At 46.1% G+C, this 23,032-nt stretch overlaps 1 protein-coding gene across 6 annotated transcripts in view; it reads left to right on the top strand.

Annotated features, from left to right (window-relative positions):
• Positions 1-9,998: 9,998 nt before the first annotated feature.
• The window catches only part of NFIB (nuclear factor I B), a 171,886-nt gene continuing 158,852 nt past the window's right edge, over positions 9,999-23,032 (top strand). For all 6 annotated transcript variants that reach the window (XM_084278713.1, XM_084278712.1, XM_084278715.1 and 3 more), the window contains exons 1-2: positions 9,999-10,724; positions 17,019-17,550. In XM_084278713.1, coding sequence (XP_084134839.1) covers positions 10,695-10,724; positions 17,019-17,550 — 562 coding nt within the window. In that variant the 5' untranslated portion in view covers positions 9,999-10,694. The remainder of the gene's footprint in view (positions 10,725-17,018; positions 17,551-23,032) is intronic.

The raw sequence follows: 23,032 nt of genomic DNA, 5'->3' as shown, positions 1-23,032 counted from the left end.
GAGCCTATAAAGAGCAGCGTGGCAAAAGTATGGACTTTTCAGAAATAATGAGCAAGTGTGGTGCACATGTGCAAAGCGTGGGCTTCCCCTTGGCGCGTTGCTCCGGTGAACCCGAACGGGCTGTTGCAGGAGTAGCAAGAGGCACCTTTTTAGCTGTAGTAGCCTTTCCCTGAAAAGCCTGAAACTCCTACGTGAGAGCCATTGGGGTGAGCGCAGGTTTCCTGTTTGGTTTTGGGTTTTGTTGTGGTGTTCTGGGGTGGGTTTGTTTTTTGCTTTGGGGTTTTTCTTGCATCTGCAGAATGATGTACTTAGCCACAGCTACCCGGTTCTCTCAGTTACCCTGCTCTGCCCCCCGTGCACAGAGCTGGACTGTGCTGAGACTGTGCCTGCTGCACCGTCACTTAATGTGGTCCTTGTGCGCTTGGTTTGTTCTGTGACTGCACCGCTCCTAGACTTCGCTGTTGAACCATCGATACGGCAGATCCTCTTTCACTTATTTTCCTGTCCTATTGACCAGTGGGGAAACCCTGAAAATGTTAATAAACCGAACTATACCAATGGCTTTGAAAACAGCTCTTTAAAGAATTGGATCTCTCTTGCAATTTCTGTTATAAAGATGCTAAATAATTCTTTGATTGTCGTTTGTTATAGACTCACTTGCAGAATTTCCACTCTCTCCCTTCACATTGTTATCTACTCGTATCCAGATAGGTAATTGAGCATGTAACAATTGCACACCGGGGGAAAACTGTTTATAGTCCTTTCATGTTTCATCCATTATGAACATTAAAAAGTATCAAGTATACACATACATAACATCAGAAGACCAAAAAGAAAAAAAAAAGTACTCTCCAGAATCAACAGAACTTAAGGTCAGCCTGTTACAAAATATATGAGCCTTTGATTATATTTGTGGAAAAGAAAACCATAATGAGGATAGGCTAGTACTATACAACTGAGAAATCAAAGGCAATCAAAATGATATATAACACAATGTTTTAACTTAGAAGTATGTTCAAGAAAGTTGCTTAAGACAAACAGTCTGGGCTCAGAAGAAACTGAGTAACCATGGCATCTCTGGGTAACAGTATTTTTTCTTTCTAAAAGGCTAGAATATCCGTTGCTCTTCCTGATGACATTATTTCTTCCTTTTGATATAATATGAAAATTCCTTATGGCTTGCTAAATCACTTGCAGAGTTAGGCTTAGTAACTATACAGGCTCAAACAAAACCAACCAAAGAGAAAGCCGCAGAGAGCAGTGAGCCTGGCTGCTAGAACTTGAATCTCTGTCAGCAATCACAACAGCAGCACCAAAATTAAACTCAAGCAGCAACAAAAAGCCTGGAAATCTACCATGAAATATTGCCAAAGTGCACGTAAGTAAGAAACTCTGTTAGAAGTATTGATGCCCAGCGCAATTCATTACTTCTCTGTGGCTGACTCAGAGCTTGGTTTCTATCATGAACGTTAAAAAAAGTAGACTCTGTCACAGATTCCCCCCTGGCATGGAGGGAGATCTGCTCCCCGTTCCACTGACAGCTCACAGAAGCCTGTGCCACGCGTAGCCCCAACAATCCTTCGCCCCACTGACCGCGCAGAAAAAGAAGCTGGTTTTTTTTCTAGGTTTGACTTCTTCGTGAAAGAGTCTGAAAAATAAAGAGGGAAAAAAAAAAAAGAAATCCACAGTGATAGCTCCCCTAAGGTTTAAAGCTGATGTGGTGGGCTGGTTTTGGGTTTTTTGGTTTGGCGTCGTGTACCAACCTCCCTCCCCCCCAAACACACCTCCCCCCCCACCTCCCCCCCCATTTTATGGCAACTTGTGCTTCGCTTTGAGCACAGAATGTACTGTTCAGCTGCTGAAGAGTGTTTTCCTCGAATGGAGGAGAAGAGAGGCGACTTGCTGAGAGGCCCCCCGTGTTCCCGGCAGTGTTCCCCCAGCAATTAGGAAGATCCTTTAGCTGTTGCACCCCGGCAAACCGCTCCCAACAGGAAGGGGCGTTATCTGTGACCGGACTGATGGGAACTCTTCGCGCGCTCCGGCCGCGTGCGGCTTTATCAATCCCGCCGCTAATTGCCACCTCCCCCGCGCAGGCGGCTCCGGGCGCGGAATCCCGCCAGCTGCCCGGCTGCCCTCGGCGCTGGGCGAGCGCGGAACCCCCGCGGGGCGCGGCCGGGAGGGAAGGGGCAGCAGCCCTGCGACGTGGTCGCTTATGGGAGAGCCCCGCGGCCACGCCATGACGTAACCCGCCTGCACAGGGCCTCCCCTACAGAACGTGCGAAGAAAGGCGCTTGTGCCCGGCGCGGGCGGCGCCAACGGGACTTGGGCCGCTCGTTTACATTTTAAAAGGCGACTTGCAAGGGACGGAACCCTTCTTCCGGGCTGCCCGCAGCCTCCCGTTCGGCGCACGGCGGTTCAGCCCTTAGCGAGCAGCCGGGAACGGCGCAGGAGCCTACACCGCCTCTTGCTCTCCGGCAACGCTGGAGACGCAGCCTGCGGGGAACCCGCTGCCGCCCCGCGGTGAGTGGGGGGGGGCCGGCAGCGCGGCCTCCCGCCGCCGCAGGCACTCTGCCCCGCGCCGTGACCACCCCGCCCCCGCTGCCGCCCGCCGACCCCCGCGGCCGGGCGCCCCCGCCACCAGCTGCCCGCCCCGCGCTCCCCATTGGCTAGCGCTCTGATAGGATGCAAATGAGCGCGGCGGCCCCGCTGCGTGCGGCAGCCGCCAGGCGGAAGCGGAGAGCTGCGCTTCCTGCGCTGGGGGCCGGCCGGAGGCGACGGGGGACCCCGGCGGCGGAGTAGCCCGTCGCCGAGGCGGCAAGGAGCCCCCGGCCGCCGCCGGTGGGTGGGTGTCCCGGCCGCTGAGCCCGCACGGAGGCTCGGCTGGGGCGGAGGGAGGCGTGCAGTGACGCGCAGAGGCGGCCCGGCCGCAGCACGCACGTACGTGCAGTGTTTCTGTCTGTATGTTTAAAGAAACTCGGAGCGCGTTCAGATCAGCCGTCACCGAAACGTGCTCTGCGGCCCGGCAGCTCAGAAGAGGACGGAAGCCCTGGGGAGGGGGGGTGGAGGGGGAGCTGGAGGGAGGGGGGGCTTGCCCCCTGCTCGCAGGCTGTGACTGCCGCCTTTTCACTTGCTCCGGCCAAGAATCTCCCAACCCGTTCGGTGTCAGGCGAGAAAGCCGGCTGCAAAAATAATAAAATACAGCCAAAACAAAGCCGACAGCCAGGCTGGGCAAATAGGAATGATCCCTCCTTCCCCCCCCCCCCCCCCAAACCAAGAAACCCACCCCAAAACAAGAAACCCACCCCAAACCAAAACCCTAACTCAACACAAAAACCCCAAACATCCCCCGCCAAAACAAAAGGCAGGAGGCCGCTTCTGGGAACAAGAAATAATAATAATAATAACAATAATGATGTGAAAAAGTCCAACCCAACAACAAAAAGACTCCGACACATCCGATTCCTTGCGAAAAGGATAAGCCTGTTCCCTGGAAATCGTGAAGCCAGCGGCCTGGCGTTGTATGTTGCAGATTTCAAGAACTAAATTTATTTAATGCAATACATGGCAATGGTATGTGGTGCTTAAGATGATAGGGTTTTTTTTTTTACATTTATTTATTTTATTTTTTTAAATTTCTTGACTCTTGTAATTCCTCCAGGCTGAGCTTGTGCCTCTGTGGTTTCAAAGTGGATGTTACACCTTCTCCTTACACGCTGATATCACTTCTGCCTTACAGGATGAGATACAAGTGGTGGATTGTTTATATTTTGCTTTTTTGGCAGCTTTTGTATATGGGTCACACTTTTATGCCAGGAATCAGTTGATGCGGGTTTGCGTCCAAAAGTGCTGAACTTGGCACATTTCCTGCTTCAACTTTTTCTCCCCTCCCCCTTCTTCTTTGGCAGCCAACTATCAGTTAAATGCTGGAAAGGATTAATGCAAATGCTACTTTATTTGTATCTCACAGACAGTTCTTTTTTCCGCTTTCTTGTTGCTGTAGAGGTTGCCTCTTTATTCACGTTTTGATATAGTATTTTCTCTCCGGCTGCCTTGGTGGCTTTACTAGCTGATGGGCTGTGGTGGTAACATGTAATGTTGAGGAAGTGGCATTACTGTTGTGTATAGTCTGCTCGATAAATTGTCTGGAGCCTTGTGCTAGTCTCTTTCAAGCTATAATGCAGGATGCAGCATTTGGATGGCATTTCTGGCTTGTTTTTTAAAGTAACTTTTGAGGGTTTCTTTTTTTCTTCCTCCCCCCCCCCCCTTTTTTTTTCCACCGCCGTTTTGTTGTGAGACCTGTGTATGTATTTTAATTCATTCCCTTTCTCTTGCGTGGCTGTGTATGTGTGTGTGTGTGTGTGTGTCTGTCTGCTTTCCCTCTTGTCCTCTCTTCGCCTGTGTGTCTGGGCCACATTTTAATGCACAATATCCCATCCATTAAGTTGTGGTTGAATGCAGAGTGTGTGAGGACTTGGCAGCTCTCAGGTTGAAGGGGGCGGGGAAGCCAGTTTCGACTCTGACACAAGATGCCGATGTGGCGTGATCTGAATTATTATTAGGGCTGTGAACATGGCCATCTTCTCCTCTCGCTGCTGGAAAGCGCTGCCATTGAACTTGAGACGGGACAGACAAGATATCCAACTTTTTTTTTTTTTTTTTTTTAAAGTACAGTAGCTGTCAGGGAAAAGGCACCAAAACACACCAGGTTAACTCGTAGCGTTCTCTGAAGCGCTTTTTGAGCTGCGGCCCATAGGATTTTAACTTTGAGTCACAAGGAAGCAAAACCAAAATTAAAGCACTTTTACAAGTTGAATTTAGGACATTTAAATCCAGCTGCCAGACGGTGCCCCTCACATTATCAAAATCTGGCAAGTGATATAAACTCTCAGAAAAGATTGTGCCAAAATTTTATTGTTGTTGCTGCTCCTTATGCCCAAGGCACTTAAGATCAGCAAATGTGAGGGTATTTTAAATTTTTTTTTTTTTTTTTTAAGGAACTTACTGTATTTGGGTAAGAGGGTTTCATGCCTTTGTAAGGCTGAGAATGTGACCCACAGCTGAGGACAAAATACTGCACAGTTGTGTACCCAAAACGTTGTGGTTTACAGCTTTACACTTGAGGTTTGATGTTTTCATTTGCTGGTCTGGGAGCTGTAGAAAGCTCAAGTATTACAGTCCTCATCAAACCATATGTGGACAGGGGTCAAGCACACACAGCCTTCATATGTATGCTTGTCTCTATAGTATAGAGTCAACAGTGTGTTTCTCTGCTTCTGATTGTATATATGCACGCTTTCTGGTCCTACATCTACGCTGTTTCTATTCTCTGTGTGTTTCTTCTGGTCACCCAGAAACAGACAAAAAAATGTACCAGTAATTGTTGTGATACTAGTAGTTTGTGTAATGCTATGCTACTTTCAGAATTTTTACTGATTGTTGTTTGCATTTTAAGTAATAAATACCTTACAATTCAGATACTTATGGAATGTATCAAGACCACGTAAACTGATGTATTGTCAGCTTTCTTATTTGACTAGTTCTGTTTGTTCCCTAAGTGTTTTCTGCCCAACTTTATGTGCATATGCATATGTTTATGTATACATATGTATCTCTATGTGCACACAATACTCCTGTACATAAGAAAACTGACGCAGGCCAAAGATGCAAAACTTTACCTTGTAGTTTAGTATGATGGTACAGGAAATCTTGTGAGGCATGAAGACTAGTCATACAGATAGACTCGCCCCCAGATAACACTATGATGATATTACATGTTTTAGATTATTTGTTTAATTTAGTTGGTGATATTATTTGTAACATCTAGTTGGCAATAACTATACTGTATTTGTGCTTCTTTGTATGTATGTGTGTACCTAAACAACTGTGTATCTAACAGATGTGTGTGAATGGCATTTACTAACAAAGGGCGACAAAGAAGTTAACTATATTGCTATTAAAGTACATATAAAAACACCGTAAAGCTTGTACTTTGGATCACAGAAACCTCTTAATCAAAAGCCTTGGAGCTGGTTCTCAGATAACGAATCTTTTAGATTAAATACCCTGTGCCAAAATCAATTGTTTCTGGTTTTCACAAAGAGAGTGCTGGAATTTGTAAGAAAATTTGGTTTCTTACAAGTTCAGTATGCATGTATTTAGATATAGTGGAGCAAACTGCCCGCTTGTACGCTGACAGAATCTGAGGCCGTGTACTGCAGCATTAGCAATACCTTTCTCCTTGATTTTTATTGCATAATAACAGTCTTGCACTCCAAAACTTGAAACAGTTGAGCAGTTGTCCAGCCAAAGGGCATCAGATGAAATTCTGCTTTAGGAACCTTAGCAGCCGCCTAACTGGCCTTTCCACTTTCTCATGTTGTTCCTTCTGAAGTCCAAGGGCAGTGCCGCATTGTAGCATCTGGTACAGTTTGTGAGCAGTCTCTGTGAGGGAGGGGAGAACTAGGCTCTCATTGAAGGTCTGTCATACCAGGATCTGCACTGCTGGCAGAAGGCTGCTCTGGGGAGCCAGAGTGGGTGGTGAGCCATGGTGTCAAAGAGCCTTTCTTCTTCTTCTTTCCCGAGATGAGCTGTTTCAGACCCTGCAGTGTGGGCAATGGAAGTCCCTCCATCCCAGCCACCCTGGTGAGAGGTGGGTGGAAGGCTCTGGAGGGTGCAGGCTTTTGGGGAGAGTGATTCAAAGGCACCTTCAGTAATTGGCCTTATTGGTGTGAAAGGTTCCTTTTCTTCCGGAACGTGCAGTTTTTGTTACATGAAGTTGCTGACACCCGTGTGTGTGTGCCCAGCTCAGTGTGTGTCCAGGCAGGTCTTCCTAGGGCTCGTATCACTTCCCACCTGAGAGTAGGATCCTTCTGGCCGTCCCAGCCCCATGGAAGCAAGGACAGCTCCAGGTGCCTCCCGCCAGGAAGGCCAGATGCTGGCTTTTGTTTTCTTAATAGCCTGTATTGAAATGATACCTGAACTTCCAGATACAGTGTGGAGGTTGGCATAGGCTCTGGCAGCGAGGACAAAAAGCAACTGTCCCCCTAGCCTGGTAAAGAACTTGCAACAGTAGCAGGGTTTTTGCTGTGCATGGGGTGGGAGAGAAGGACTTTTTTGGGGGGAAGGGATTTAATACAAGCCAGGACTTTGAAAACAATTGAACCAGTTTCCCACAAGGTCTCTCTGCACGCGAGGGCCCAGCCACTGTGGCTGATGTAGCTGCCACATTGATACCATGTTTCACTACACTAACCCAGCTCTTGGATACCTGTTTACGCACTTCTGCAAGGAAGTCATAGAGAGTTGCTATTTTCCATTATTTTAATGGAGTTCTTTTCCCATTCCGGAAAGCACCTTTAGCTTCCTTTCCTGTGAAAGGAGCTGGGAAGGGTGGAGGGAGAAAGGATGAAGGTAGATGTGTGTGTGTAGGGCTCTTTTGGGTGCCTGCTGGAGCTTTGCTGAAGAACTGTGAGCCTATGAATCTAACTGAAGTCAGACCCATGGCTCCCTGCACCATGCCTGCCTTGCCTCCAACCGAGGTCATGCAGCAGAGAAGGTGCTGCTTTAGCTGCATGTCCAGGCAGCTCTATTTGCCCCCCTCCTCAGATGTCTTCGTATGAGAGGCCTGCTCAATCCTGGCCAGCAGACTGGCTCTGGGGAGGGTCTGCCCTTGCCGTGATACCTAGCAGTGCTATTATGTGCAGTACTGGCACGTGCTGCAGAGCTGGCTGGGCTCAGCACCCCTTGTCTGCTCTGAGCAGGGATGCCAACCCACCCCTCAGCCTGCTCCTGTGGGGATACAGACCTGATCTCACCCTGACTTCGCACCCCTTTGCAGTACAGAGGGCTGCCAAAAGTTCCCAGCTTAGTCTCTGTCCTTACTTTGCTCCATTTGTTTCTTCCTGCTTGCTTCTCCTCTCTCCAGGGACCTTGGCAGGCAGCTCTTGCTTTTCGTGCACAGGTCTCTAGCTCAGAAGTGGTCCCTTGGCCAGGACCTGGGAGGCAATGGGACCTCCTGCAAGCTTTGCACATGAAAAAGGAGACTGCTTACATCTGTGCAAGCGTGCAGCGGCAACCTTGCTGATGTGGTGTTGGGGGCTTGCTCTGGTCCTTGCAGAGGCATGCGAGGGAGAAGAGGGATGGAAGGGGGGGTTATTACGGTTTTAAATCAGGGCCACAATAATGGCTTGCTGTGTAAGAGTTCAGGCACTCAAAGAGGTGTGTTCAAGGACATCAGAGTATTTGTGCCAAGGGGAATGTCTTTTATGGTAAATTAACTCCAGTTAAATTGAATATTTATTCAAAAGGAAACTCCGGTATTTAAAGCTGGCGTTATCAGCTTTTTGCAGTGTCTGAGTAAAGGGAAAGATGATAGGATTTTGGGGGTATTCTATACCAGATATGAAAATAAATTTTGCTCCCTGTGGTTAACCCCGAGTTTGCCTTGTCCCTTCTTACCTACGCGTATGCTTTGGACTTGTGACTTATCCGTGTGGTCTGCAGAAGGGAAAAAAACTGTGGCTGTTGCTTGAACCGTCCAAATCTGAGCGCAGCTGCGGGGGTGCGGCGTGGATTCTGGGATTCTGCAAGGGTTAACACGCTGGACTCTTGCTGTTTCCTTTGACATTACCTGTCTTGTACCGGCTCTCGCCTTCCCCTGCCCACCCTAACTCCCCCCCGTCCCCCGTCCCCCGTCCCCCGTCCCCCCCCCCTCCCCAGCTTCTCTTGGTTTGTAAATTTATGGGAATTGCAGCTGGTAGACTTGGCAAGCTCCCCTCATTAAGAGCCCTCTTTGAAAATGGGCTGTGTTTGAGCATTTCCCTAATGAGGACAGGACGGGGTTAAAAAGTGACCATTTCATGGTTGACTTGAACCTGCCTACTTTCCTTGATGTGTCGTTGTGAAATGCCTGACGTGAATAAACTCTCACTTTGGGTAAGGAGGAAGTCAGCGGTCCCTCCCGGGCGCCGCCGGGGGCTGCGCACCGGCACTGGGAGGAGGCACCGGGAGGCAGCGCCGGAGCAGCCCAGCCGCTCCTTCCCGCAGGCGGCTGCGGCAGTGCTGCTCAAGGCGGCGGTGGTAGGGGGGTGGTGGTGGGGTGCGGAGGAGGGTGTCGCGGGCAGCGAGCACCCCCCCACAGCCGGGCACTGCACCGCAGCCCCCCTCGCAGGAGCAGAAATAAGTTTCATTCACTATTCCCATCCCACTGCTCTTCCCCCCGTATCCCCGCTCCCCCGGTAGAAGCTGCGCCGGGAGAATGAAACCAGACCCCGCGCCCTGTTGCTGCCCGGGAGCCGGGACACATCCCCGCCGCCGCCTGGCAGCAGCAGCTTCCCAGCGCGGGGAGAGCAGTTACCGGCGGTGCCGAGCAGGGCCCCCCGCTTTCGGGATGGGGATGGGGCGGCGGAGGGGGTCCTGCCCTCCCCCCGCGCCCCCGTGGCGGGGCGCGGGGCCGCCGAAGGGGGAAGGGGGGGGGGGGGCGTCTGAGCCCGCGGCCTGTGACAAAACCGTACCCCGAAAGGAGGAGAAGAAGAAGGAGCCTCCTGCAGATGGCAGCCCCCCTCCCCCGCCGCCTCCCCGCCTCCCCCCTCCTGCAACTTTCTCCCACCAGAAGAGAGGGAAAATGAGGGATGTTTGCAAAACGTGCTAGTTCCTTCTGCGGCGCTCGATGGTGATTAATAAAGAGGGAGGGCGGCGGAGGGGGGGGGGGGGGTGGGAGGTGTGGGGGGGTGTCTGGTGGAGAAGGAATGTGTTTGCAGGAGGAGGAGTGTAAGCGGTGATTGTGTAATTAAATAATTAAAAAAAAAAATTACTTAAGTCTTATTTGGGGAGAGAGCTGGAACGGGGTCCGGAGGGTGTAACCGGTGAATTTTTCAACTTCCAAGTTTTGCAGGGGTGGGGGTGTGGGGGGGTGTGGGGGTCCGCGACGGACACGCGGCGGGAGCAAATCGGGAGGGAGCGCGAGGAAGAGATTTATCGTTCGAAATTTTTCAGGAGGAGATCGTTTTTATTACAGAGTGGGCGTTCGGGAAGCGGTGTCTCACCATTACCCGCAGAGCGAGGGGCGGGCGGAGGGAGCGGACAGAGGCGGCCGGAGGAGCCGCAGGCCTCGCCGCCGCCGTGCCGGCTCGCTGCCGCACGCACGGTCGCTGCCCGGCGAAGTTTTCGCCTGCCATCGCTCCCCGGGATTTTCCTGCTCCGCTTCGGGCTGTAACCTTGAACTTTCGAGAACGTGGTGACAGTGCCGTAATAACCCACCGCCGACAACTTCTTTAAAAAAAAAAAAAAAAAAAAAAAAATTAAAAAAAAAAAAGGCCAAACAAAAAAATCCTCCCGCCCACCCTTCCCCCCCCACCCCCACCCCCCCCCTTGAGTCCTTCCCCCCTCATCTGCAAAACAACCACCAGCAGCAGCAGCAGCAAAAGCAAGACTCCTGCGCCGCCGACTACAAGAGGGTTAAAAGTGTAGATTGGATTTCACCCCGGGAAATCTAGCACACAGAGTGAACTTGAATCTTTGGCTATTTAAGGAGGACTGGGGTTTGTTGTGAAGTTGTGGTGATCCAGGACCGAGTCCCGTCCTGATTGATTTCATCTTCTTGAGTCTCAGATGACTGTAAAATGAATAGATGAAATTATTCCTTTTTGAGGCTTTTCTTAGGGGCTCTCCGGACAGCGTGTTCTCAAAGCGAAGTCATGATGTATTCTCCAATCTGTCTCACTCAGGTATAGACGTATTTTATTTAATTTATTTGTTTGTTTATTTATTTTCACGTGGGTTTCTCTTTTTTTTTTCCCCATTATTTTTATATGTGAGTTGTTAATGAGTCATTGCTAGTAGTTGTAACGGGTTAAAGCACAGTTGTAACTGCTTGTCGGATCCAAACTCCTCTCGCAGGAGGGAATAGTAGGGAATAAACTGTACCAGGCCATTGTTTTGGGGAGATCCATTCAAAGTGTCACTCGTAGACAAATACTGTTAATTGTTGGTGCATAAGAAGTCAAAGGTTAACAAAATGGAAATGAGTATAATTACGCTAAAAAACAGGTTTGCGGAGTATTGATTTGATTGGAATCAAACGATCTGCTCGCTTTTCAGCCCGCCGGTTTGCGCAGAGCCTAATGAAAGGGTTTGAAAGGAAAAGTGCTGTTTTTTGCAAAAAAATGAGCGCTCGCCGGTGCGAAGTAATCCCGTCTCATGCTTAATTAATAATATGTAGCCTGCCAACAGTGAGGGCGATATGAGCGGGGATGACCTAGCTGTGCAGCATTTTCTTGTTCGGTTATGCAGGGGCATGGCATTTCTCTCCCCCCACACCCTCCCTTCCCCCGGGTTCCCGGCTAAATTGCAATGCCCGCGGACGGGCGTGCATCCTCCGGAACAAGGGGGGAAAGAGACCACCGTCTTTTAACAACCGCACAGGCGGCCGCTTTTCGAGCCCCGACGGCGGCTGTCAGCGGGACGGAGCGGGGCGCAGCCGCGGCCGGCGTGGCGGAGCGGGGCGCGGAGGGCGGAGAAGGGGGGGGGGCGGCTGGCAGCAGCGCGGAGCGCAGCGCGGGGGGCAGCGGGAGCGGGGGTCCCCGCCAAGGCAAAACCGCGGTTTTTCGAGACTCTGAAAGGGTTTAGGGGCTGGACTTGGGAAGTTTCCCCGGCGCCCCAGCAGCGTCCTCGCCGGGCGTACGGTAACGGGGAGCGAGCGCACGGGGAACCGGAGCCTGTTCCCGAGAATAAACGCGGTCTGTAAAGCCAGGGAATAGTTTTCAGAAGCTTTTGTGAAAGTCTGTCTTAGGAGGATGTGATGTAAACTGATTAAGCGATAACCGCTTGCTTCCACACTGGTGCAACAGATAGCTAAAGACGCAGAAAGTGTGCGAAAGTAGTGTCTCCCGCAACGCTTGCTAGGCGGCCAGCGATGAGCTTATAAATTGCACGATGAATAAATAAATGTGATCTAAGTTATTCCACAATTAGCATTGTAATTCAAAGGGGCTGAAGTATTCATAAATTGTGAATGAAGATGGAAACAATGATAAGGCTTATTCAGTGATTGGATACAGTCCTGTAGCTTTTTGGCTGACACATTTTTTATTGTTTATATTTTGTTTGGCATCTAAGTGTGATTGACTTAGATATGGATATTTTCAGCAAGTAAACGTGAGCTGCAGTGGAGCAAAGCTGTGAGGGAGTACTGTTGAGATATTTCTTCTTCAGAAGAGAAATCAATGCACGTAGGAAGTGTTTTGTGTAACAGATAGGCACATGCTTACAGGTATACAAGCAGAAATAATTACTTACGGTGGAATCTGCAATTAGTAAAAATTAATTCTGTGTGGGCTGTCCATCCTGTGAAATTATTGACAGGCAGTGAGAGCTCTGCGCCAGAGTATGAACCCGAGACTACAACTTAAGAAAGCAGTCTTTGCATTGGAAGCGCGCATTTTTTCACTGCCACCTCTAGTACAGCGGGCAGTTCATTTTGTTCTTCCCTGCCCTAATGACATTTTTTTCCCCACGCGTTTACTTTTGGGGCTCACAGATTCCCCCATTCTCTACAAATCTGTATTAGAATACTGCGCTCAGGTGTACGCAGAAACACAACATCGTACTTCTACAGCCACAAACACCAAACAGCAGTTCCTGGCTTTTGTGCCTTGATAAGTTCTCTGTAGTATTTTACAATCATGCTGTATCATGTGCCATGAACAGACAGCTGCCATTCAGTGTACATGGAACACAGTTACAACAAGTTGTTTTTAATTTGCAATCCTGCTCTACCTATTATAAAGGTATTTGAATAAATCATCTCTCCTCTCCGCAAATTAAAAACTAAGATCACACCAGCAATGGGATTTTATACTTTGTGTTATTTATTTATTTATTTATTTAAGCAAAAAAGATCAATCTTACTTTGAGTTGCGACTGACTTAAAGTAGTACTGCCAGAACTGTTACTTCCATTGTGTTCTCCATCTCTGTGGCTCTCACCATGCATGAGAAGTGTGGTAGTGTATGCTCAGGAGGAGAAATTTTGGTAAAAGTTCCTAACACTCAACACCTGTTTGGACTGAGCTACTTGTGAAAGCAGTAGTACAGCTTGCATGGAGGCAGTGCTGAAGCACAGGTCTAAAATCCAAAGTACAGCTTTGAGACAGACCTTGGCAATTTGAATGTTACTCATCACTCTTTCAATAAAAGTTTGGTGTGTGTAAAATAATGCCAAAGAAGAATAGAGACATGCTAAACACAGCTTAATTTTTAGGGGGTTCTTTCCTCTCCTTCCCATGTGCCTTTCCTCCCCTCCCCCGCCCCCCCCCCCCCCAACCCCAGTTTTGGAATGAGTGTAAACCACATTTATCTCTCTTGCTGAGGCAGGATAGGATGCAGTTACCGTGTGCCTTTTAAGTGCTCGATCTCTTGCAATATTTTTGCCATGGTTTATTTTTACATTATGGTGGGCCAGGAAACTCAGAATATGTTGTCATTTTCTCTTCCATGTAGAATATGTGGTTTCATTAGGCAGAGAGAAAATACATGCAGGGAAATTCAATACGCTAAGTTTTCTCTGTAAAATTTCTAGACTTCTGCCTGGTGTATTTTTTGTATGGTCTTCAGTTCAAACTTGCATGAATTGACACAAAGTTTGTGAGAGTGGAATATAGGGGAAGCACGCTGCATTTCCCCTTTACCTTTTTCAGAAAGAAAACCTGGCCTACCCTGTCCATCACCATTAGATGACCAGTATTTTGTTCCTTTATTTATAAGCTACATAGATACTATATAGTAACTTCCATTTTAATTTAAATAGCTGGTGCACAATGGTTCACCTGAACCACTGGACATGACATTTGAAAATCTTACTGCCGTAAATCACTTTATTGTAAGATCAACTGTGGCACATGGGAAACTGACACATAAAAGAAAAATAAATCAATCTTGCCCATATGAATATTAAGGGGAAAACCCCCAAATTCTGTAGATGGCTTTTTAGGAGGTTTAGCAGAGAATGCCTTGTGATTAATTGCAAATCTCCATTTGGGATAATTTTTATGGGCACTTCTTCTTGTCAAGTAATGTTTCATTTGAAAGGACTCCAGATGCGCAATGAATCTCTCAGAGATATCTGATAATGTTGCTTTAGAACAGGATGTTCTTTGCTGTGTTTCTCCTTCACACTCTTTCACATATTTTATATCTTTAGGGCCTAATGATATTTTAAAGGAAAAGCCTGAATACAGTTTTAAAAAGAGTGGGGATGTTTTTTTATCCTCTACACACATCCCCCCCCGCAACCCCCGCCTTTTAAAATGAAACATTCAGGCACTACAGATTGGATTTTTAAAAGCGGGATTTTTCTCTGTAAAATTTTCATAGATGTAAAATGCTGTAGATAATTTTTGGCAATATTGTGTGCATTATCTAAAGGCACTAGGCAGAGCCATTCCAAAATAGTTCGTGATGTTCTTCTTAAAAATGAAAACTAGATATGCAGTACACCAGTAGGACATAGTATTTTCGCATTCATTTTATCGCAGTTGTAAGATACAAACGCTGACGTCTGTTCAGAGGTAGGGGAAATCATTGTATGTGTAGGGGCAAAATTTAATTTCTTCAGAGCTCTTCAGCCCCCTGCCTCACCTTTAGCCCCAGCTGTTAGAATTTTCAAAATCTGCAGTAAATCTGCTTTATTCAGTCTAAAATGAATTGTAAGGATTTAACACCATGCAGTCTTTATGCTTGTGTTATTTTATATATTTTTTTAAACTATTTTAATACTTCAATTAAGATGACTTCCGTGGAAGGAAAAATAAACTTTCTTTGGTAGTTATAATTGAGAAGGAAAAAAGCATGGCATCAGAAAGCGTATGAAGATAGGGAAGTCTTATCATGGGCTGTGGTTACTCAGAGCAGTATTGCCTTCCCACACAAAGAACAGATTGTGGTTTAACTCTTTCCATGGCCTAGTTTTATGTGCCAGTGTAGTATCAGAATTGTTCAAATCTCTGCTGGAAACTACTAATCAGTTTAATTATTGCCTTTGTGGCTCTTTGTCAGGCATCATACTGTAATGCAATCTTTTATGTCCTGAATTATCTTCTGATATTGTCTCTTTTTTTTTTTTTTTGTTTTCTCCCCCCCCCCCCGCGTTTTTTTTTTCCTGTGAAGGTAACACAGTCATAGGTAAACTCCTTGCAACTTTTCAGTTGTTTTCTGTTTGATTTGAGGATGGTTAAGGGAGCGAGGTAACTAGATCTGGTGAGGATTTTGCCATTGAGGGAAGTTTGAAATTTGTTTGAAATTTGAAGATTTAAATATTAAATTCTTGTCCTGAAGCTCCTACAATGGCAGTCTGAACTCTGTATAATTGAGAGCATTAGTTATACTTCCATCATTTTTACCTAATGGAGTTAATCAGCCTATTGATTAAACATAATTCATTCCTTGTCTAGCAGCGTAGCTAAAATACTGGTTTGTCAATTGTATTCTTGAACAGAATTGTAGGAAAAAAGGTTCCGTTTTAGTTTGATTGCACTGTGCCACTCCGTATGATGAGCAATCTGCATGGTATTTAAAACTAAATATGTCTTCACATAGGAAGAAAGACACCTCCCCTAGGGTCTTCCTTCCGAACCGAAATACACTAATGTTTGATAAGCAGGTCGCGCTGTTTTAAACAGCGGATTTGCTCATGGAAAAGAGGCATTAGTTTTTGGGAAAGGCCTATTTAGATATTAACATGGATGTGTAGGATGGTACTTTAGGCAGACAAAAAGAATTAATTTAATTGCTATAGGATGTACTTGTAGACGACAACTAAACATTACCTCCTTAATGCAATCCGTATCGCTGCTAGGCAGAAGATAAGAGCATGCAGGTGAAGCCAGATGACAGAAAGGGATATTTTGGAACTGTAAATAAATTGCATGCATTTCACAAAAGCAGCATTTGACCAGCGGTGCACTCGTAATGTCACTCTGCCACAGCATGCAGAAACACAAAGAATGTAAAGTTTGTGCCAAGTTGCCATTTTTCATTGTACAACTCAGATTGATTTTTAAGGGGTTTAGAATAATTGTCACACTCATGTGATCAGTTAACAAATTAACTGACTCTGTGGGGCTTCAAAACCCACGGTGGAGCCACCGGAAGAACATAAATGTAATTTTTGTTCTCAACTTCATAAACTTTTATTTTACAGGGTTTGGGGGTGGTGGGAGGGAAACCCGAAGAGCCAGAGGTACAGAAGCTTCTGTTCAGGATTTGTATACGACACGCTGTGTCTTTTGCCCGCTTTCCCTTACTGTATATTGGTTTCTCTAGTTACCACCACTGGAATGGTGCTGTTTCAGTGCTGGAATGTTGGACGTTTGATAAGAAAATGGATCAAGTTTAATGGCGCATGCTCTTTGTGCCACCAGCAGTCTCTTGCTGAGAGCATGCTCCAAAAGCGGGAACTGTGTGGCATTGCACTGAGCATGTATATGCTTTGTGTTTCTGTGCCACAGAGAAGAGAAATGAACTGTGGCATTCGCCTCAGCCTTCTGAACGTTTCTGCTCAGACTTTTTAAAACCGTATAGTGTCCTCTTTGTGCAATGGTACTTTTCTTGATGTTAGCTGTTCACTCAGATATTTAAATGTCAGGAACAAAACATCTTGATAGCATCTCTTTTAAATGATGTTGTCTCTGCAGCATTGCGGGATGAAGTGAGGGGAAGCATACAAAATAAAAATCTTCACATTGTTCTTTCAAAGAGTGAAATATGGGGAAAATGCTGTTCTCTTTGTACTTTTTGTCTGCTGCCTGACAGTGGTAGTGATTGCATAAAAGGTGCTATGCAGAAATTTGCGTAAATTTTAAGTGTTTGTTCTCTTCATCTTGGATTTCACTTTAAGATTTTCAGAAACCTTTCTTGATACTGCTTTGATTATAAGAACTTGCTGACTTTGAGTTTTCTTTTCTTTTCTTCTCTTTTCTTTTTTTCTTTTTCTTTTTTTTTTTTTCCCTCCACTTCTTTCCACAGGATGAATTTCACCCGTTCATTGAGGCACTTCTTCCACATGTCCGTGCAATTGCCTATACTTGGTTCAACCTTCAGGCTCGAAAACGCAAGTACTTTAAAAAACATGAGAAACGAATGTCAAAGGACGAGGAAAGAGCAGTCAAGGATGAGCTGCTTAGCGAAAAGCCTGAAATTAAACAGAAGTGGGCATCCAGGCTCCTGGCCAAGCTGCGCAAAGATATTCGCCAAGAGTTCCGGGAGGATTTTGTGCTCACGGTGACTGGGAAGAAGCACCCATGCTGTGTATTGTCCAATCCTGACCAGAAGGGTAAGATTAGGAGAATCGACTGCCTGCGACAGGCTGACAAAGTCTGGCGTCTGGATCTAGTCATGGTGATCCTGTTCAAAGGCATCCCCTTGGAAAGTACGGATGGAGAGCGGCTCATGAAATCCCCACATTGCACAAATCCAGCACTTTGCGTCCAGCCACATCACATAACAGTATCAGTCAAGGAGCTTGATTTGTTTTTGGCATACTACGTGCAGGAGCAAGGTAGGAAGCAGATTGTCGTGTTTCTATGTTAGTATGTCAAACTCTGATTCCAAGTAGCCCCGTTTCCCCTACAGACTGGCTTCCAGTGAAGCATTATTCTGTGGTCTATAGACGTAACGTGGGTACATATCCATATGTAAATCAGCATGCATATGTTTATACTTACACACACATTCCTCCAGACCTGTGTAAATGACATGTATGTGTGACATACGTGCCTTGTTCTCTTTCAGGGGAGAGCAGGACATGCTAAGGTAGTGCTTAATTTCCGCTGAAGTTGCCGCCTTTTTTTCTTTTGTCAAAAGGTGGCAATATATTGTGTAGTTTTTCCAGTCCTCACTCCAGAAAACATTACTCTCGTTTTTCAAGTTTGTGGGGTGATTTTTAAATTTTCTTTCTTTTTTTTTTTTTTATTTAATAGAGTTCTGTCAGCATTGTTAGTAACGGATGCAGGTATGTGCAACTGCACAACCACAATCAATACTACAAATATTTATCATTGTCTCTGTAGTTACAAATAACTGAGAATTCATCCTTAAGCTGATAAACCTACTGTCACTTTGAAGAGCAATTGTAGACTTTATCACATCTATAAAATGAAACATGAAATAATCTCAGCACAGAAATACTGTTTTGTAAATACCATATGTAGTCAAGATTACAGCATACAGTACTTAATGTTTTATTCGTATTTTACATCTCTAGCTCATCCTACCTATCTGTGCTTTAAAACCAAGATCCAGTTCATAATCTTTTGAGATAATTTTCCATGAAAAGTGTATTTTCGTAGCCACGCTTGCATACTTAATTTAATTTGACAGATATTTGAAATGTGGAAAATTGCAGCAACACTATGGAAAAGCTTCTTAAACTTACTTTTACAAAATGAAAATTAAACCAGAGTGCCTGATAATCACGGATCAGATGAAAAAGCCTGTTACTCATATTGCATAATGAGGTAACAATATCTACAGGCAGGATCCCCCCCCCCAAATCATAACTGGCTATGAGTAGGTAGAGGCTTTTTTTTTTTTTCTCCCCCTCCAAATCTGAGCCTTCTGAAATGCTTTTTCTTTTTGAGGGGTCATTTTTGGTTCCTTCTGGTACCAAAAATCCTTCAGATGCCTTTGTATTGCTGATTGATCAGCAGCAATAAAGCTTTTTTATCCGCAGACCTCAACTGGGGAAAGTTTGGCCAGCTGCAGATGGTGGGCCATTTCACAACTTGGCCTGGTAGTAGGCAGAAATGGCCTGCAGAAGGGCAGATGGCAGGCTGTTATCTGATGCCCGGTACCTAACGGCGGGATTTAACTGAAAAACGAGTGGAATGGATTTTGCTAGTAACGGAAAAGTAACATTGCACGTGTCTTCATTCGGTGCGCGCTCGTTCCTTGAAACGACAGACACACCACACAACCTGCTTTTTGTTTTCAGTGGGTTTGTCCTGCAGCATTTACTCACGCGAGCGGAGCACTGGTGTTTGCGGGAACGTGTCAGTGGGGTTCAGCTTTAGTCTCATTTTATCATTATTCGTAATGAAAAAATACAGTTGATGGTTTTGTTTTGTTTTGTTTTGTTTTTCCCTGCTTGTGTTTTTGTATTTTTCTCTCCACAGCAGTAGACAACGTTTAGGTATTTTGCAGCAACTTTTAAGTGGCTGCAGAGCCTGCTAAATCTCATCCCCGGTAACACAGGAAGAAAGATTTCTCTGAAAGCATTAAGAAAATAGCTTAATGACAAATAATTTGTACCTTTAAACTCCTCCTGTGAAGAAAAGGTGAAATGGCGTTTTGAATGTATATATTGCGATACGTAGCTTACTGATTAATACTAATGGGTTTACCTGTCTTGAAAGTCAAAACTACAAAGAGAGGCAAAACAGTTTAAGTAGCTCTTGAGTCGAAGAAGCTAGGGTCAGAGTACTCTTACACACTGTCAACTTTTAAGTTGTTGGAAGCCAGTAACTTGAAGTGGGAGAAGGAATTGCAGAGCATAGCTGATTTTATTGTTTAAAATGGGTTGGGAATATGATTTAAAACAAACAAACAAGCAAATCTTGGTCTAATTAGAAGTGAGATAAGCATGCTATAATTTTATAACTTTCAAAGTTAACATGATACTACTTTGAGAATATACTGGAAGACGAAGCTGGCTAATTTCTATGTACCAAGTCACTCTCAGTAGACTCTTTTGTTTATTGTAAACTCTGTGGATTTTCTATCTGTCTTGCTGCTTCACAGTAAATCTTCCATTAACATCTGTTGGCTCTCTCCTTGAAGAAGTCATATTAAGTTATCTTTGTATTTTTTCCTCATTTTGTCAAACTTTGATTCTCTATCCTCATTGAAAGCAGGTTAATTGTAGCACTTTGTAGTGCTCTTGATTAAGAGCACCAGGCTTTGCAAAAGATAAGCATGAAGTCAACCAAAATGCTGCATTATGCAGAGCCCATTTTGCTTTTTATTTCTCTTTTAGAATATATAACCAGTCTAATAGTATCATGTAAAAACTAAGCGGAGACATAGAAACAATTAAATCCCTGAACGAAATATGAAGAAGGAATTAGCAGATAAAATGAATAAAGGGGCCAAGTAGTTTTGTTTTTTTCTTGCTTTAAAAAAAAGAAGATTAGAGAAAAAAAGAGGAGGAAGGATAGTTTGAGTGCCAGTGATGGTTGCCAGTGGCACCAGGATTGGCATCAGACCTTCTTTGTTTAGCCTAGGATGCCTGTGATTTGTTGGTTGGCATCCGCATTGCAGTGCAGAGTAATGTTACAATATATTGACAATTTCCAGATCTAGAAGTGTCAATAATCCTTTCAGTTCTTAATAAAAAGGGCTTCTACTTCCATGCCTGCCTTGAAAGAAGAAGTAAGGACCAACCTATGAAGTTCTGTCATTGACCAACTTCATCTGGTTCTACTTTTTGCTTGTCTCCCCCAGAATTTGATATCTTTTTCTTTCCCCCCTTTTCTCTTTCTACTATTCTCTTGTAGGGGTGGGGGGGCTTCACGCAGGTTTCAATGCTGCTCCTTTGACTGAAAGGGAGGAAGAAAATGGGAAGTACGCACCGTGATGAATGTTTAACATCAAAATAATTCTTAATCGTAACACACATCTACAGGGCTCTGTTTGTGTGTATCAGGTCCACATGCCCCATCCCCCCAGTTTTTAAAAAGACTAAACCTCGACAATGGCACGAATGTTGTTTCTGTTGACAAAACTGTCTTCTTTTTCTTTTTCTTCTGGGTTTTTTTTTTTTCCCCCCTCCTGTCAGGCATCAGAAAGTGTCTATCGTTTGGTACGAGATGCATCTCAGTCCATAAAATCATTTGACGGCATTTGACTCAGTGCAGCGCTTATGCTGTGTTCCCGTTGCTACAAGAACCGCCATTTTGTTTGTCGAGTGCCAGGAGAGGGGAAAAAAAAAAAGGCAGACAATGTGCTTGATGCCAATAATGGTTGCCAGTGGCACCGAGGTTGGCATCAGACCCTCTTTGTCTAGTTGCTGAATGCCTTTGATTCGTTGGTTGGCATCCGCATTGCAGTGGGCACATTGGAAAGTTTTTGACAATCAGTGAATGAAAGCTGCAGTACTTGTTTGCTGCAACAGAACCAAGATAATATAAACCCCCTTCTTCCGATAGATGTTTTACTTACTCTTGCACAATGGCTAAGAAAGAAAGAAAAAAATTAAAATGGCATTGCTGTTTTTTTTTTTCCTGAAACATAAAATATCTACAGCAATGTGCCTCGTCTGCAGAATTCCTAATCCCCGTGTTGTCTCTGCTGGTTTTTTTTTTTTTTTTTTTTAAATTCAGGAGAAATAAAAGGCAAACGTGGTGTTAGGTATTTCAGCGCATGCTGAATAGTAGACCTTGAGAAACGCTTTTGGAGTTTAAAGGACTGAAGCGATGGTACATGCGAATGGTAAACATTTGTAAGTGTTTTTAATGCATGTGACTCTCAGGGTACATTTCTCAGATCAGTCATGTTACTGTTTACACTCTCCTTTGTCCTTGTGTAAGAGTGATATAATTGGGGGGGGGGGGGGGGGGGGGGAGCCTGCATCCCCAGCTGTTAATAAACTCCGAAGTTGAGGGAAGGGAGGATCTTTTAAACGCCTCAAGACAGAGGGCAGAAAATAGATGCAGATGTCCTTGGTTTGATGCTGTTCAGGCGCTCTTGGTTTTTTAACTTCTTAAACTCCCGAGATGCTGCCACAGATTCCCCCCCCCAGCTGCATTACTTTGTTACCAGGAAATCGGCAAAAAGACTAAATCATTTCTGTTGGAATCTTCCTAGATAGTTAGCATTAATATTGCTTTCCGGTTAACTGCTATTATCTCGTTAATTAATAAGAAGGATTAGCAGCTCTACCCAAAGGGCTGCACAGAAGGAAACCTGGCCTGCCTGAACTCCTTGAATCGCCTGACTACGACGTCCTGTCTCCTGCGGGAGGGGGGCGAAGGCGGGCGTGGGGGGGGGGCCGGGGGGGTGGTGGTGGGGAGAGCGGGGAGGGAGCGGGCAAGGGGGGGGTGGCGGTCAGGAATAAAAAGACAAAGGAAGAGAAGGGGGAGGGCGAGGGTGCGGGCTGGCTTCTTCAGCCGAGGTTGGGGTGAGGGAGAACTTCATGCGGGACCCTCCTGCCGCGCCGGCGGGACAGCTGCAGGTCTGGGGCACGGGGGGCGGCAGCCCCGCCGGGGACACCCCGCGTCTCCCGCCGGCAGCCGGCCGTGCCGTGCCGTGCCGAGGTTGGGGGCGGATGGTGGGGGGAGTGGTGTTGGTGAAGGGAGCAGCATGCTTTGTGCTGCTCATAAACGCCTTTTGAGGTGATGATCTCATCTGGGGTGCCGAGCGCCGCACCCGCCATTGGTTCTGAGCTCGGTTCACCTTCGCGCAGCGCCGGCGAGGAGGAGCCCATGGCGCGGCCAGGGTCCCGCTTCGTTGCTCAGGACGGCCCCGGCAAGGTGTGGGCACTGTCTGGGGAAGGCCTGGCCTCCTCCCAGGAGCAGGTATGCTGCGGTGCCTCTTTTTGTTTAGTCGGGGTACATCTGAACCGTTCGAACTCCTGTGTGTCAGTGGCTCTGTCTCCTTATGCAGATTTTTTAAAAAATCTGGTTTTTTTTTTTTTTTTAATTTTGGGAACTCATTTTTATAGGCAGCTCAAATTCTAGAAGGGGTTGGCGGGGTCATTTCAGTGCCGTACTTTGGCTTTCAATTAGTAAGCGTAGGAAACTCATGAACTGGGCGACACTGCAGTAACATTTCCAGCCGCTTTCAGACATAAAACTGCTTCGCTTAGTTTGCTGCGAGGGCAAGGAAGGAGTCGCGCTTCAAACCACGATCAAAGCTGTGTTTCAAGAGAGTCCCCTTTCTGCATTAAGTCATAGGACGGCCATATGTTGTAGGTGTCACAACCACCCAGCAGTGTTTTTGGGCGAGGGCTTCACAGAATCGCAGAGTTAGAAGGTTGGAAAAGA

Source organism: Gallinula chloropus (genome assembly GCF_964237585.1).
Source record: "Gallinula chloropus genome assembly, chromosome: Z".
Taxonomy (NCBI): domain Eukaryota; kingdom Metazoa; phylum Chordata; class Aves; order Gruiformes; family Rallidae; genus Gallinula; species Gallinula chloropus.
This window is presented reverse-complemented; position numbering and strand designations above follow the sequence as displayed.